Source organism: Scyliorhinus canicula, chromosome 4, assembly GCF_902713615.1.
Source record: "Scyliorhinus canicula chromosome 4, sScyCan1.1, whole genome shotgun sequence".
Classification (NCBI taxonomy): Eukaryota; Metazoa; Chordata; class Chondrichthyes; order Carcharhiniformes; family Scyliorhinidae; genus Scyliorhinus; species Scyliorhinus canicula.
In genome coordinates this window covers 14,426,434-14,442,237 of record NC_052149.1, presented here as the reverse complement: position 1 = coordinate 14,442,237, position 15,804 = coordinate 14,426,434, and the positions used below count along the sequence as shown (strand labels likewise).

Sequence of the window (15,804 nt, the reverse complement as noted above, 5' to 3'; positions counted from 1 at the left end):
CATCCTGGTAAATCTCCTCTGCACCCTTTCCAAAGCTTCCACGTCCTTCCTATAATGTGGCGACCAGAACTGCACACAATACTCCAAATGCGGCCGCACCAGAGTTTTGTACAACTGCAACATGACCTCATGGCCCCGAAACACAATCCCTCTACCAATAAAAGCTAACACACCGTACGCCTTCTTAACAACCCTCTCAACCTGGGTGGCAACTTTCAGGGATCTATGTACATGGACACTGAGATCTCTCTGCTCATCCACACTACCAAGAATCTTCCCATTAGCCCAGCACTCTGTCTTCCTGTTATTCCTTCCAAAATGAATCACACTTTTCTGCATTAAACTCCATTTGCCACCTCTCAGCCCAAGAGGTAGATCCGAAAGCTAGTGATTTGAAACAAACCTGTTAGACTTTAACCTGGTGTTGTAAGACTTCTTATTTTCCATCAGAGCACACACATGGAAGAATGACCACTTGGGAGAGCGATTGTAGCCCCGCAGTGGATTCAAATCGTTCAGGGAGGGGTGCACAGAGAGGGAGGGAGAGGGGGAAAAGAATTGGCTAAAACCTCTCGGGTAAAAATGAAGAAAGCATTTGTGTTTATATTGTGCCTTAACGCAACTGGCAGAACATCTTAAAATACAGCACCTACTCTGAACCACTGTTAGGTGCAATTAGTGCCTTTCAAGTGCCCACTTCTTGGAGGCTTGAGCACAAAATCTAGGTCAACACTCAAGTGCAGCGCTGCATCTTTCAGATGAATTGTTGACCTGAATCCATCTGTCCTTTCAGCTGGATGTTAAAAACGTTGTGGCACCATTTCAAAGAGAAGCAGGAGACGTTCCCCTTGGTGCCGTGGCTAATAGTCATCCCTCACCCACATCACAAGAAGGGACGACAGGTCATTTATCCCGTTGCACACTTCACTGACTGCAAAACCCACAGGGGCTTCCCGCAGTGTCGAAAGGCAATGTGTAAAGTGAAAATAATGAACTTGCTTTTAAGTAAAGCGAGCACTCCGTAAGCAACGTTAATGAACAGGAAAGCTATCACATCAACACCAGCTGGCGCGGTGCCTTTAAAGCTCCGTCAGGTTTCTGTCCTCATCACATCTTTCCCCTCCAGGGCTCCACGGACTGAAGAACAAGGTGGGCACTTTGTGACCTTCTGCAGTCTTTCCTTACCTGTCTGGGATGCCCAGTCTCTTGACGCTTCTATAAATTGACAGCGTATTGGCAACATGACGATAGTTGAACCAGAACCTGGACGTGCACACCTTGGGAGTAGAAACCAGAAGAGCAGAACAATTAACGGCACATCACAGGCTGGCCATCCTGTTGTGACAAGGTGCAATAATGCCGTGCAGCAAATTCCTTCTCCTGCAATAATTGCAGAATGATCAACAAGACATTTCAGAGACCAGCTGGATGAGGCACCCCAGTCGGACCACTTAAATTTATCGTTCAGATGCCCACTTGTTTACTGCTCAGATACCTCTCACTCGGTCAGGGCATCAGAGAAAGAGGTTGAGGCTGTATAGAGGCAGCTTCATACCTGAACTGTGCTACACCTGAACTGGAAGCACTCAATGGAGCAATGTAGAGGGAGCTTTAGATCTCCTCCTGCTGCTCCCCTACCCGAGTTTGGTTTTAGCAGACATGTTTTCTCTGCTTCGGAGCATTCCGCTTGACCAGCGAGTAGCAGAGGTGGACAGCAGGTGCTGGGATCAGACAGTCCTACATACCCCAACACTAACATCAGTCACCTTATCCAACAACGTTTATTTAATGTAGCCCCTTTCATGGATTAAAATGTTTCCAGGGGTTTTACAGGTGTGCTATCAAACAAAACTCGACACCAAACCACATAAGGAGATATTGTTCCAATCATGGGATGGGAACATCGCTGGCTAGACCAGCATTTATTCACTGTTTCTAACTGCCCGTGCGAAGGTCATGGTGAGCCGCCTTCTTGAACTGCTGGAGTCCATATGGTGTAGGCACAAAAAGTTCATAGCAAGGGATCTCCAGGTGTTTGACCCAGTGACAATGAAGGAATGATATAGTTTGAAGTCAGGATGAGATTCAGCTCAGAGGGGAACTTCAAAGTGGTGGTGTTCCCGTGCGCCTGCTGCCCTTGTCCCTCTCGGTGGTCAAGGTCGTGGATTCGGAAGATGCTGTCGAGGGCAGCACGGTGACGCAGTGGTTAGCACTGCTGCCTCACGGCCCCGAGGTCCCAGGTTCGATCCCGGCTCTGGGTCACTGTCCGTGTGGAGTTTGCACATTCTCCCCGTGTTTGTGTGGGTTTCGCCCCCACAACCCAAAGATGTGCAAGGTAGGCGGATTGGTCACGCTAAATTGCCCCATAATTGGAAAACATTAACTGGGAAGGTGCTGCCGAAGGAGCGAGTTGCTGTAGTGCACCCTGAAGGTGATACACACGGCTGCCGCTGTACGTCGCTAGTGCAAGGAGGTGACTGTTTAATCTGATGGATGGACCATCAATCAAGAGAGCTGCTTTTCCCTGGATTGTGTCAAGTTTCTTGAGTGGTGTTGAAACGGCCCTCATCTACAGAAAGGGGAAAGAGTATTCCATCTCACTTCTTACTTGTGTCCTGTAGATGGCGGACAGGCTTCGGGGAGTCAGGAGGTGAGATACTTGTCACAGGAGTCCCAGCCTCTGACCTGTTCTTGGAGCTGCTGTATTTATGACTAGTCCGGGTCAGTTTCCCGTCAATGGTAACCCTCAGGATGTTGACGGTGGGGGATTTAGCGATGTTAATGCCATTGAATGTACTGGGGAGACGGTTAGATTTGCTCTTGCTGGGAGATGGTCTTTGTCCGGCACTTAAGTGGCACTCCATCACACATCAGCCCAACCTGAATGTTGTCCAGGTCTTGCTGAATGTATCGGAGATGTTGTGAATGGCACTGAACACTGTGCAGTCATTAGTACGGTCAAAGAGCTACATTTTAAGAAGCAGCTTACATAAGAGAGACGTTGGGAACCAGTGAGATCTGAGGCAGGAGTTCTAAACCTTAAGAGGCTTGGCAGCTGAAGATGGGGTGCAAGAAATTGGGGTAGCAGAAGAGGCCAGAATCGGAGGAGCACAGTTATCAGTGGATTGTAGGGCTGGAGGAGGTGGTAGAGATAGAGGGGGGGGACAGGGGTGAACATTTCAATCGTGCATTTTTAGGAAACCGACACCAAGTAGGAGGCAGCCGAGCGATGAGGACATGCTCTATCAACCGGTGGAAAACTATTGTGAGCTTCATAGTGTCTTGTACAATCTCACCAGAACAGCCCAATTGTTTGTGTGACCACTTGTGAGGAACTGCTTTACTCGAGTCTGTATGAACAAAAACACAATAGGTACACATTAGGAAATATTCTGAACAGGACTTGCAGTTTGTTTGCTTCTGTTTATTTTAGCATTTGCTTCTTAGTCAGATGTTTGTGTTTCAATCTGAACTTTTGAAAGTTACTTTCATTTAAGTTTCGAGGGACCCTGACACTTATGTAGAGTTGAGCGACGGAGCAATCACACCTGTGTTAGCTTAAGATCAGACCAGAATAGGAATTTCCAGGGCAGCACAGTGGCGCAGTGGTTAGCACTGCTGCCACACAGCGCCGAGGACCCGGATTCAATCCCGGCCCAGGGTCACTGTGGAGTTGCACATTCTCCCAGTGTCTGGGTGCATTTCACCTGCACAACCCAGATGTGCAGGGTAGGTGGATTGGCCACGCTAAATTGACCCCTTAATTGGAAAAATAAATTGGGTACTCTACAGTTATAAGAAAGAATTTTGAATGGTTTCAGAGGTACTGGGTGGACATTAGGCTTCACAAGCAAGACAGCACTGGAAGCGGAGAGAGTGCAACAGGCACACGGACACACTCTGTCTCAGACACGGGCAGAGCACGCGTTGTTGTGGGGGAGAGGAGAGAGAGAGAGAGAGACAGACACACACACACACTCATACAGACAGAGCGGGAGAGAAAGAGAGAGAGAGAGACAGGCAGAGCGGGAGAAAAACAGAGAGAGAGAGACAGACAGAGCGGAAGAGAAAGAGAGAGAGAGACAGGCAGAGCGGGAGAGAAAGAGAGAGAGAGACAGGCAGAGCGGGAGGGAAAGAGAGAGAGAGACAGGCAGAGCGGGAGAGAAAGAGAGAGAGAGAGAGACAGGCAGAGCAGGAGAAAGAGAGAGAGAGACAGGCAGAGCGGGAGAGAAAGAGAGAGAGAGACAGGCAGAGCGGGAGAGAAAGAGAGAGAGAGACAGGCAGAGCGGGAGAAAGAGAGAGAGAGAGACAGGCAGAGCGGGAGAAAGAGAGAGAGAGAGACAGGCAGAGCGGGAGAGAAAGAGAGAGACAGGCAGAGCGGGAGAGAAAGAGAGAGAGAGACAGGCAGAGCGGGAGAGAAAGAGAGAGAGAGAGAGACAGGCAGAGCGGGAGAGAAAGAGAGAGAGAGAGACAGGCAGAGCGGGAGAGAAAGAGAGAGACAGGCAGAGCGGGAGAGAAAGAGAGAGAGAGACAGGCAGAGCGGGAGAGAAAGAGAGAGAGAGAGACAGGCAGAGCGGGAGAGAAAGAGAGAGAGAGAGAGAGACAGGCAGAGCGGGAGAGAAAGAGAGAGAGAGACAGGCAGAGCGGAAGAGAGAGAGAGAGACAGGCAGAGCGGGAGAGAAAGAGAGAGAGACAAGCAGAGCGGGAGAAAGAGAGAGAGAGACAGGCAGAGCGGGAGAGAAAGAGAGACAGGCAGAGCGGGAGAAAGAGAGAGAGAGACAGGCAGAGCGGGAGAAAGGGAGAGAGAGAGACAGGCAGAGCGGGAGAGAAAGAGAGAGACAGGCAGAGCGGGAGAGAAAGAGAGAGACAGGCAGAGCGGGAGAGAAAGAGAGAGAGGCAGGCAGAGCGGGAGAGAGAGAGACAGGCAGAGCGGGAGAGAAAGAGAGAGAGAGACAGGCAGAGCGGGAGAGAAAGAGAGAGAGAGACAGGCAGAGTGGGAGAGAAAGAGAGAGAGAGACAGGCAGAGCGGGAGAGAGAGAGAGAGAGAGACAGGCAGGGAGGGAGAGAGAGAGACAGGCAGGGAGGGAGAGAGAGAGAGAGAGACAGGCAGGGAGGGAGAGAGAGAGAGAGAGACAGGCAGGGAGGGAGAGAGAGAGAGAGACAGGCAGGGAGGGAGAGAGAGAGACAGGCAGGGAGGGAGAGAGAGAGACAGGCAGAGCGGGAGAGAGAGAGACAGGCAGAGCGGGAGAGAGAGAGACATCGAGAGCGGGAGAGAGAGAGACATCGAGAGCGGGAGAGAGAGAGACATCGAGAGCGGGAGAGAGAGAGACAGGCAGAGCGGGAGAGAAAGAGAGAGAGAGATAGGCAGAGCGGGAGAGAAAGAGAGAGAGAGACAGGCAGAGCGGGAGAGAGAGAGACAGGCAGAGATGGAGAAAAAGAGATACAGGCAGAGCGGGAGAGAGAGAGACAGGCAGGGAGGGAGAGAGAGAGAGAGAGAGACAGGCAGGGAGGGAGAGAGAGAGAGAGAGAGAGACAGGCAGAGCGGGAGAGAGAGAGAGAGAGACAGGCAGAGCGGGAGAGAAAGAGAGAGAGACAAGCAGAGCAGGAGAGAGAGAGACAGGCAGAGCGGGAGCGAAAGAGAGAGAGACAGGCAGAGCGGGAGAGAAAGAGAGAGAGAGGCAGAGCGGGAGCGAAAGAGAGAGAGACAGGCAGAGCGGGAGAGAGAGAGACAGGCAGAGCGGGAGCGAAAGAGAGAGAGAGACAGGCAGAGCGGGAGGGAAAGAGAGAGACAGGCAGAGCGGGAGCGAAAGAGAGAGACAGGCAGAGCGGGAGAGAGAGAGAGAGAGAGACAGGCAGAGCGGGAGAGAAAGAGAGACAGGCAGAGCGGGAGAGAAAGAGAGGCAGAGCGGGAGGGAAAGAGAGAGACAGGCAGAGCGGGAGGGAAAGAGCGAGACAGGCAGAGCGGGAGAGAAAGAGAGAGAGAGACAGGCAGTGGGAGAGAAAGAGCGAGACAGGCAGATCACCACACACACACACTAAATTGTCTTCCCTTCTGATTGGAGTAACATACATTCATGTCCAGAGAAAGCAGTGCACCGAGACCCTTCACAGTTATCTGAATCATACCATCTGGAGCTCTTGGACTGAAATAACCCCAGGAGAATTCCAGACAAGCAACTTTATTTCCTTAAAGACTTAACATAAATGAATGAAAGACACAGCTTCCAAACCGACAGGATGCAGCTACTTAGGCTTCAGGTCACGGTCAAGCTGAGCATTGCCAGGCCTCTGAGCTTGATGGTTCCAGCAATCAAAGATTTGGCTGCAGCTGGAGATGGGAATGGATTCAGACAAACTCACTAACATGCATCTGGCTGTGATTTAACCATGACAAAGGCTTTTCTCACAGCTAAAACCTGCATGCGCCAGTTCGGGTCAACTCTTGATGTAGTGTGTTGCTGCTCTCTGCTCCTCAACCCTATGGACCGATTAAGCCCTCTCGATCCTATAGATTGTATGCCCTCTCGATCCTATAGACTGATTACGCCCTCTCGATCCTATAGATTGTATGCCCTCTCGATCCTATAGACCGATTAAGCCCTCTCGATCATATAGATTGTATGCCCTCTCGATCCTATAGACCGATTAAGCCCTCTCGATCATATAGATTGTACGCCCTCTCGATCCTATAGACCGATTAAGCCCTCTCGATCCTATAGACCGATTACGCCCTCTCGATCCTATAGACCGATTACGCCCTCTCGATCCTATAGACCGATTAAGCCCTCTCGATCCTATAGACCGATTACGCCCTCTCGATTCTATAGACCGATTACGCCCTCTCGATCCTATAGACCGATTATGCCCTCGCGATCCTATAGACCGATTATGCCCTCTCTCTCGCATCACCTCTTGTGGGTTCTGCTGAGTTCACAGCCACCCACCCTCCCCACTCCATACTTCTGCATTTGATCTTAGAAAATAGACAAACAGTGGTCGTACAGGACTCGAATATTGCTGAAAAGAGAGATGCTGCTGAAACTTTTCATCTTACACTCATCAGGACAAATGAAAGAATTCCAAATTTCAAAACAAACACAGCGATTTAAGCTACCCGAGAAAAGAGTGCTGATTGGCTGGCAAGTTGACCCGGATTGGCCGAGGTGTTGCCATGGAGACAATGACGGTGACGCTGTCTCACCCGCAAGTGGAAACATCTTCTTTATGTCCACCCTATCAAATCCTTTCATAATCTCGAAGATCTCGCTCGGTTCACATGCTGTTGGCTCTTTTCGAGAGAAAACATTATCCCAGCCTACTGAATCCTTCCTGTTAGACATAATCTCTTCATTCTGGGGCCATTCCAGTATCCTGCACATCCCCCTTTCGCCAGATTAGAATTCCTGTTAATTATTTTTATTTTGATACAGGAGCTATCTTCAGCCCGGTGAAATGGGCAGGTGAAATCAAACGTGAGAAGTGTGCAGTGGCTCATTTTGGTCAGGCGAATGAGGAGAGGGAATAGAATCTAGAGTCCAATTCTAAAGGAATGCAAGAACAGACATCCGTGGGGAAATACTCTTTTAGCAGTTACAGCACAATAGAAGGCCATTCAGCCCCTTGTGTCCGACTGTCTGAAAGAGCAACTTACCTAGCCCCATCCACCCCAACCCCCAACTCTGCAAATTCTTTTCTCTTCAGATAATGATCCACCCCCCCCCACCCCCTCCCCCCCTCGAAAGCCTCCGTTAAATTGGCCTCCAGCACACGTCCAGGCCGTGCATTCCAGATCAGAACCACTCACTGTGTGAAAAGCTTTTCCCCATGTCACATATTAAGTCTTGCTCTTGGGTTCCGGATCATTCCGCCAGTGGAAACAGTTTATCTCTATGTAGCCTGGAGAGGGACAGGTGTGAAGGGGCAGGGGGGTGGGGAGGGGGGGGGATGATGACCGGGTGAGAAGGAGGGGTGAGATGGGCAAGTGTGAAGGAGGGGGGAGGGGGGATATGGCCAGGTGCGAAGGGAGGAGATGGGCAGGAGTAAAGGAGGGGGGAGAGGGGCAGGTGTGAAGGAGGGGGGGGGGGGGAGGGGGACAAGTGTGAAGGAGGGGGAGAGGTGGGCTGGTGTGAAGGAGGGGGGAGGGGGTGGGTGTGAAGGAGGGGGAGAAGTGGGCTGGTGTGAAGGAGGGGGTGGGTGTGAAGGAGGGGGAGAGGTGGGCGGGTGTGAAGGAGGGGGAGAGGTGGGCGGGTGTGAAGGAGGGGGAGAGGTGGGCGGGTGTGAAGGAGGAGGAGAGGTGGGCGGGTGTGAAGGAGGGGGAGAGGTGGGCGGGTGTGAAGGAGGGGGAGAGGTGGGCGGGGTGTGAAGGAGGGGGGAGAGGTGGGCGGGTGTGAAGGAGGGGGGGAGGGGGGTGGGTGTGAAGGAGGGGGAGAGGGGGCTGGGTGTGAAAGAGGGGGAGAGGTGGGCGGGTGTGAAGGAGGGGGAGAGGTGGGCGGTTATGAAGGAGGGGGAGAGGTGGGCGGGTGTGAAGGAGGGGGAGAGGGGGCTGGGTGTGAAGGAGGGGGAGAGGTGGGCGGGTGTGAAGGAGGGGGGAGGGGGGTGGGTGTGAAGGAGGGGGGAGAGGTGGGCGGGTGTGAAGGAGGGGGAGAGGGGGCTGGGTGTGAAGGAGGGGGAGAGGTGGACGGGTGTGAAGGAGGGGGAGAGGTGGGCGGTTATGAAGGAGGGGGGAGAGGTGGGCGGGTGTGAAGGAGGGGGGAGGGGGGTGGGTGTGAAGGAGGGGGAAAGGTGGGCGGGTGTGAAGGAGGGGGGAGGGGGGTGGGTGTGAAGGAGGGGAAGAGGGGGCTGGGTGTGAAGGAGGGGGAGAGGTGGGCGGGTGTGAAGGGGGGGGAGGGGGTGGGTGTGAAGGAGGGGGAGAGGTGGGCGGGTGTGAAGGAGGGGGGAGGGGGGTGGGTGTGAAGGAGGGGGAGAGGGGGCTGGGTGTGAAGGAGGGGGAGAGGTGGCGGGTGTGAAGGAGGGGGAGAGGTGGGCGGGTGTGAAGGAGGGGGAGAGGTGGGCGGGTGTGAAGGAGGGGGAGAGGTGGGCGGGTGTGAAGGAGGGGAGAGGGGGGCGGGTGTGAAGGAGGGGGAGAGGTGGGCGGGTTGTGAAGGAGGGGGAGAGGTGGGCGGGTGTGAAGGAGGGGGAGAGGTGGCGGGTGTGAAGGAGGGGGAGAGGTGGGCGGGTGTGAAGGAGGGGGAGAGGTGGGCTGGTGTGAAGGAGGGGGAGAGGTGGGCTGGTGTGAAGGAGGGGGAGAGGTGGGCGGGTGTGAAGGAGGGGGAGAGGTGGGCGGGTGTGAAGGAGGGGGAGAGGTGGGCTGGTGTGAAGGAGGGGGAGAGGTGGGCGGGTGTGAAGGAGGGGGGAGGGGAGCTGGTGTGAAGGAGGGGGAGAGGTGGGCGGGTGTGAAGGAGGGGGAGAGGTGGGCGGGTGTGAAGGAGGGGGGAGGGAGGTGGGTGTGAAGGAGGGGAGAGGTGGGCGGGTGTGAAGGAGGGGGAGAGGTGGGCGTGTGTGCAAGAGGGGGAGAGGTGGGCGTGTGTGCAAGAGGGGGAGAGGTGGGCGGGTGTGAAGGAGGGGGGAGGGGGGCTGGTGTGAAGGAGGGGGAGGGGGGCTGGTGTGAAGGAGGGGGAGAGGTGGGCGGGTATGAAGGAGGGGGAGGGGTGGGCGGGTGTGAAGGGGGGGGGAGAGGTAGGCGGGTGTGAAGGAGGGGGAAGAGGTGGGCGGGTGTGAAGGAGGGGGGAGTGGTGGGCGGGTGTGAAGGAGGGGGAGAGGTGGGCGGGTGTGAAGGAGGGGGAGAGGTGGGCTGGTGTGAAGGAGGGGGAGGGAGGTGGGTGTGAAGGAGGAGAGGTGGGATGGTGTGAAGGAGGGGGGAGGGGGGTGGGTGTGAAGGAGGAGGGGGGGTGGGTGTGAAGGAGGGGGAGAGGTGGGCTGGTGTGAAGGAGGGGGGAGGGAGGTGGGTGTGAAGGAGGAGGAGAGGTGGGCTGGTGTGAAGGAGGAGGAGAGGTGGGCGGGTGTGAAGGAGGAGGAGAGGTGGGCTGGTGTGAAGGAGGGGGGAGGGAGGTGGGTGTGAAGGAGGAGGAGAGGTGGGCTGGTGTGAAGGAGGGGGGAGGGAGGTGGGTGTGAAGGAGGAGGAGAGGTGGGCTGGTGTGAAGGAGGGGGGAGGGAGGTGGGTGTGAAGGAGGGGGAGAGGTGGGCTGGTGTGAAGGAGGGGGGAGGGAGGTGGGTGTGAAGGAGGAGGAGAGGTGGGCTGGTGTGAAGGAGGAGGAGAGGTGGGCTGGTGTGAAGGAGGGGGGTGGGTGTGAAGGAGGGGGAGAGGTGGGCTGGTGTGAAGGAGGGGGGAGGGGGGTGGGTGTGAAGGGGGGAGATGGCGGGTGTGGAGATGGGGGGGAAGATGGGCAGGAGTGAAAGAGGGGGGAGATGGGCAGGAGTAAAGGAGGGGGAGGGAGGGGGGAGATGGGCAGGAGTAAAGGAGGGGGAGGGAGGGGCAGGTGTGAAGGAGAGGGGAGATGGCGGGTGAGGAGGGGGGGGGGGGGGGGGGGATGAACTAACTTCACAGAACTGTTCCAGCATAGGAGCCGGCTTTAGACCCATTGTAGTCTCCACACTGGGCAATGACAGAGTGCCATTTCCCCACCTTGCTCCTCCAACCCTGCACTTCCTTCCTTTCCAGATGATCATAGAATCATAGAATTTACAGTGCAGGAGGCCATTCGGCCCATCGAGTCTGCACCAGCTCTTACAAAGGGTACCCTACATATCTACCCTATCCCCGTAACCCCCACTTAACATTTTTTGGACACTAAGGGTAATTTAGCACGGCCAATCTACCTAACCTGCACATCTTTGGACGTGGGAGGAACCAGAGCTCCCGGAGGTAACCCACGCAGACACGGGGAGAACGTGCAGACTCCGCACAGACAGACAGACAGTGACCCAAGCCGGGAATCGAACCTGCGACCCTGGAGCTGTGAAGCAACTGTGCTAACCACTGTGCTATCGTGCTGCCCCAATCTTGGTGGAGCTGGGAATTTTGAACTTTTGATTATTTTGATTCGATTGATTGATTTGATTTTTAGTGTCACATGTGCCGAAGTACAGTGAAAAGTATTTTTCTGCGGCCAAGGAAACGTACACAGTAGACAAAAAGAATAGTTGATAGTTACACTGAATGTGAAAAAGTACACAGTACATCGACAAATAAGTAATTGGTTACAGCGCGGAACAAAGCAAATATGACATGAGCAAGAACAGCATAGGGCACTGGGTTAGTCTGCAGCTCTGCCACCCTTGCCTGGCCTGACCTATACCTAAAGGCCCACAGCAGTGGGCCCTCTGAAATGGGAAGACAATCCACATGTCAAGAAAAACGACACCGCCATCTTCTTGAGAGCAGTAAATGCTGGCCTCGCCCGCAACACCCACGTCCCAAGAATGAATTTGAAACAAAACAGCTGAACAGATCAGAAATTGCCTTTATCTTGCTTCTGCCACTTATTTTTTTTTTAAACGTATCTATGGTAGAAATGTGAAGGCGCAATGGAAGCAGAGTCAATAATATCTTTCAAAGGGGAATTGTCACTCTATTTCAAAAGGAGAAGTGAGCTGTGGGGACAGTTTTAGGGAGGAAATTCCAGAGCAAAACAATTCCTGCACTAACACCACGGGTGGATTTTGCAGTCAGTAGCAAAGCGACGCATTCACCTCTGGTTTCAAGTAAAACTGCCCACAAAAATCTCGTGATTTCTATGAGGTACATCGTCCCTCTATATTGACAGTTGAAATCTGGCACCAAGTCAAAGGGACCCACAAGCATCCAGCAGCAGCGATTCCAACAAGGGAAGCAGCCAATCATAATTAAGTATTCACACAGACAGGAAAGCAGGATGTTAAAAGCACCAAAACGGTTTACTTGAAATTTTAGATGGCTAAATAAATGACAATTGGATTCAGAAAGAAGATAAAATAAAGATAACAGTTTTAAATATGTAATTTCTGAATTTATCACCACAGAGAAATTTGACACTCCACAAATACAAAACTAGCTTTTCGGGATCAGTTAAGACTATTTAGCAACGATTATGACCTTGTGGCTTTTTGATTTCCACAAGAGCTTGAGAAGCTCCCAATGCCATATCCGTGGCAGTGACTCTGCCAATCAGCACCTTTTCTCCTGCAACATAAAAATGTTAGAATTTTTTTGAAATTTGGCATTCTTGCATTTGTCTTGATGAATGCAAGATAACAGCATTTGGTAACATGTTTTTCAGCCATATTTAATCATGAACTTACTCCATTCTACAAGGTGCAACTTTTTCCAAGGATTTTTGCCACATGACTGCAGTGTAGAAATGGAAAGTCTCACCAAATCTCCACTAGTGAGAGGTGGGGAGCCTCAAGAGCATGCCTTCTGCGGAAGTGAAAAATCATTTGCAGCAACTTTTAGAGTTTTGCCTTGTTTGGCATATGTGCAGACTCCCAAAGTTTCTGTCAATTCTGTCAAGGAAGTTGAGAGAGTAAAGCCGAGGGGGGGGGGCCTCCGGAATAGAGAGTGGGAGGTTCCATGGATGGCCATTGTCAGACAAACAAAGGATCAAGGCGGACACATGGGTGTAAGAAATCAGATGAAAGCCGAGACAAACATAAGAATTAGGAGCAAAGGGCAGCATGGTGGCGCAAGTGGTTAGCATGGTTGCCTCACGGCGCCGAGGTCCCAGGTTCGATCCCAGCTCTGGGTCACTGTCTGTGTGGAGTTTGCACATTCTCCCCGTGTTTGCCTGGGTTTACCCCCACAACCCAAAAGATGTGCAGGATGTGCTAAATTGCCCCTTCATTGGAAAAAATTAATTGGATACTCAAAATTTTTTTTTTTTTAAGAATTAGGAGCAAGACTTTGATTCATTGGAGTGACCACTTCATCTAAAGTGACCGGGTAATCCAGAAGCCTAGGTCAATGCTCCAGGTACATGGGTTCAAATGTCACCATAGAAGTTAAATTCAATGAATAATTCTGGGACATAAAGCTAGTTGCAGTAATGGTACCATCAACAACTATCAATTGTTGCAAAAACCCATCTGGCTCACCAATGTCCTTTAGAGACACCCATATCCAAATGAAGGATGAAGAATCTAAGTGTTTTAAGAACTTAAGGAAGAGTAGTAAGCCATTTGGCCCCTTGGGCCTGCTAGTTCAATCATGCCTCTCCACTTTCCTGCATTGTTTCGATTAGCACCCAATTCCTGCATTGAACACAATTCTCTCAGTAAGATTTCTCATGTTGGTCCAAAGGAAATTCAGCATGTCCACATTAACTCTTCCTAACTTTTACAGATGCACCATAGAAAGCATCCTATCTGGCTGCATCACAGCCTAGTATGGCAACTGCTCAGTCCAAGACCGCAAGAAACTTCAGAGAGTCATGAACACAGCCCAGTCCATCACACAAACCCACCTCCCAACATTGACTCCATCTACACCTCTGGAGAAAGCGGGCAGCATGATCAAAGACCCCTCCCATCCGGCTTACTCACTCTTCCAACTGCTTCCATCGGGCAGAAGATACAAAAGTCTGAGACAACGGTCGACTCAAAAACAGCTTCTTCCCCGCCGTTACCAGACTCCTAAACGACTCTCTTATGGACTGACCTCATTAACACTACACCCCTGTTTGCGTCACCCGATGCCGGTGTTATGTAATTACATTGTGTACCTTGCGTTGCCCTATTATGTATTTTCTTTTATTTCCTTTTCTTTTCATGTACTTAATGATCTGTTGAGCTGCTCGCAGGAAAATGCTTTTCACTGTACCTCAGTACACGTGACAATAAACAATATCCAAATCCAAAATGGTTGGATCCTTATTCTGAGACTACACACGCTAGTTCTATACTCTCCAGCCATGGCAGTCAAGCCCTTTAAGAATTTTTCATGTTTCCCGCACATTAACAAGGCATGGATGAAAGGATAAATATTTCTGAGCTCCGCTTCCTACTTGTTGCACTAAACTGCATTTTTATAAGTTCATAAGATATAGGAGCAGAATTAGACCATTTGACTCATAGACTCCGCTCCGCCATCCGATCATGGATGATCTCATTCTGGCCTTAACTCCATCCTGCCCACTCTCCATAACCCTTCAATCCATTACCAATTAAAAATCTGTCTAACTCCTCCTTAAATTTACTCACAGTCCACCACACTCTGGGGTAGTGAATTCCAGATTCACAACCCTTTGGGAGCAGTAGTTTCACCTCAACTCCGTTTTAAATGTAAATATTCTGCTCACTCCTGGTAGAGGGTGGCATGGTAGCACAGTGGTTAGCACTGTTTCTTCACAGCGCCAGGGACCTGTGTTCAATTTCCAGCTTGGGTCACTGTCTGTGCAGAGTCTGCACATTCTACCCATGTCTGTGTGGAACAGGCGGAGGGTGGCGACTGGGGAATTTTCACAGTAACTTCATTGCAGTGTTAAAGAAAGCCTACTTGTGGCACTAATAAAGATTATTAAAAAAACTGTGCCTAGCTCATCACACAGACTTGCCAAATTTTGCTTCAAGACAACTAACCTCATCAAACCCAAGGTCACATCTGGTGAAATTAATCCAACTCTGCCTATTCCTCCTAAGAGGCGCTCTCACCGCTCTCCATGTCTGTCAACTATGGCTCAGTTGTTCGCACCCCCCACCCCAAACCACAAGGTGCTAGGTTCCAGTCCCAGCACAGGGTTTGAGCACAAAAATCAAGGTTGACCCAGCAGTGCGTGACTGAAGGGGCAACTGCAATGTCTTCCAGATGAGACGTTAAAACCGAGGCCCCATCTGCTCGGATGGATGCAAAAGATTCCATGGCAGTATTTCAAAGAACAGCAGGTGAGTCCTCCAGGTGTCCTGGCTGATGTTGGCCCCTCAATCAACATGACACAAAACTGACCATCTGGTCGCCATCATGTTGTTAATCAAAGTCAGAGGTGTTGGCGGGAGACGGCTGTTCCCTGGGTTGTTACTGGCACGGGTAAAGCAGAAGGGGCGGGGCTATTCGGCTACATGGTGCATCGCCGCCCCCTTCCACTCTCCGAGACCCGGGATGGGTGATCAACAGTCTCTCCACCCCGAAGCTGAGAGATAGCCCAGCCCCGAGCTGGGCCAGGCTGAGAACAACCAAAGCTCAAAATCCTGCCTCACTTCACCCCCAGGCCCGGGAACTCTCACTACCCGCCCGCAGGCTCGCCTCTCCGCCAGGGCCAACCCCCGCGGCGCCTCCTCACCTGCACCCCTTCCGCCCCGGACGCGCCGCGGCCGGCCAGAAGGCTCAAAAAGATACCCAGGCTCCAGAAAACGAGCGGCGGCCCGAAGCCGGCTCTGGGCGCCGCCATCTTTGCCGGAAGTGGGACCGTCGCCCTCCCAACGTCCGGCCGCCACCGGTCCTCCAAACAAAGGTTCCGGCTGCCCGCCCGATGCCCGTCTCATCGGTTCCACTCCACAGGCTGCAGGACACCATTAACAATCAAACATCTTCACTGTGTCCACCAATTATTCATAACAAAGCTTTCACGAGGCAATATTTTTGAGCCTGACCCCACCAGAGGTCTCAAAACGTTTGATTATTGCCCCAGTGTGATCTTCACCATCAGGTGGCCATGGAAACAGGAGATGACATTGAGCAGCTCAGGCAGGCAGCCAATTTTCTCCAGCAGCTTAAATGGACCATCTCTGCTCACATGGCACAGTGACGCGTCGAGATTGATGCCAATGACCAGCTTGGCCCGTATTCATCAGACCCGA

At 52.3% G+C, this 15,804-nt stretch overlaps 1 protein-coding gene across 1 annotated transcript in view; it reads right to left on the bottom strand.

The window, feature by feature from the left end:
* pigk (phosphatidylinositol glycan anchor biosynthesis, class K) overlaps window positions 1-15,439 on the bottom strand; it is a 124,751-nt gene extending 109,312 nt beyond the window's left edge. Inside the window, exons 1-3 of the mRNA XM_038793759.1 lie at window positions 15,288-15,439; window positions 3,297-3,350; window positions 1,186-1,277 (exon numbers count right to left, since the gene is read on the bottom strand). Of these exons, the coding sequence (XP_038649687.1) occupies window positions 1,186-1,277; window positions 3,297-3,350; window positions 15,288-15,395 (254 nt within the window). The 5' untranslated portion in view covers window positions 15,396-15,439. The remainder of the gene's footprint in view (window positions 1-1,185; window positions 1,278-3,296; window positions 3,351-15,287) is intronic.
* Window positions 15,440-15,804: the final 365 nt, after the last annotated feature.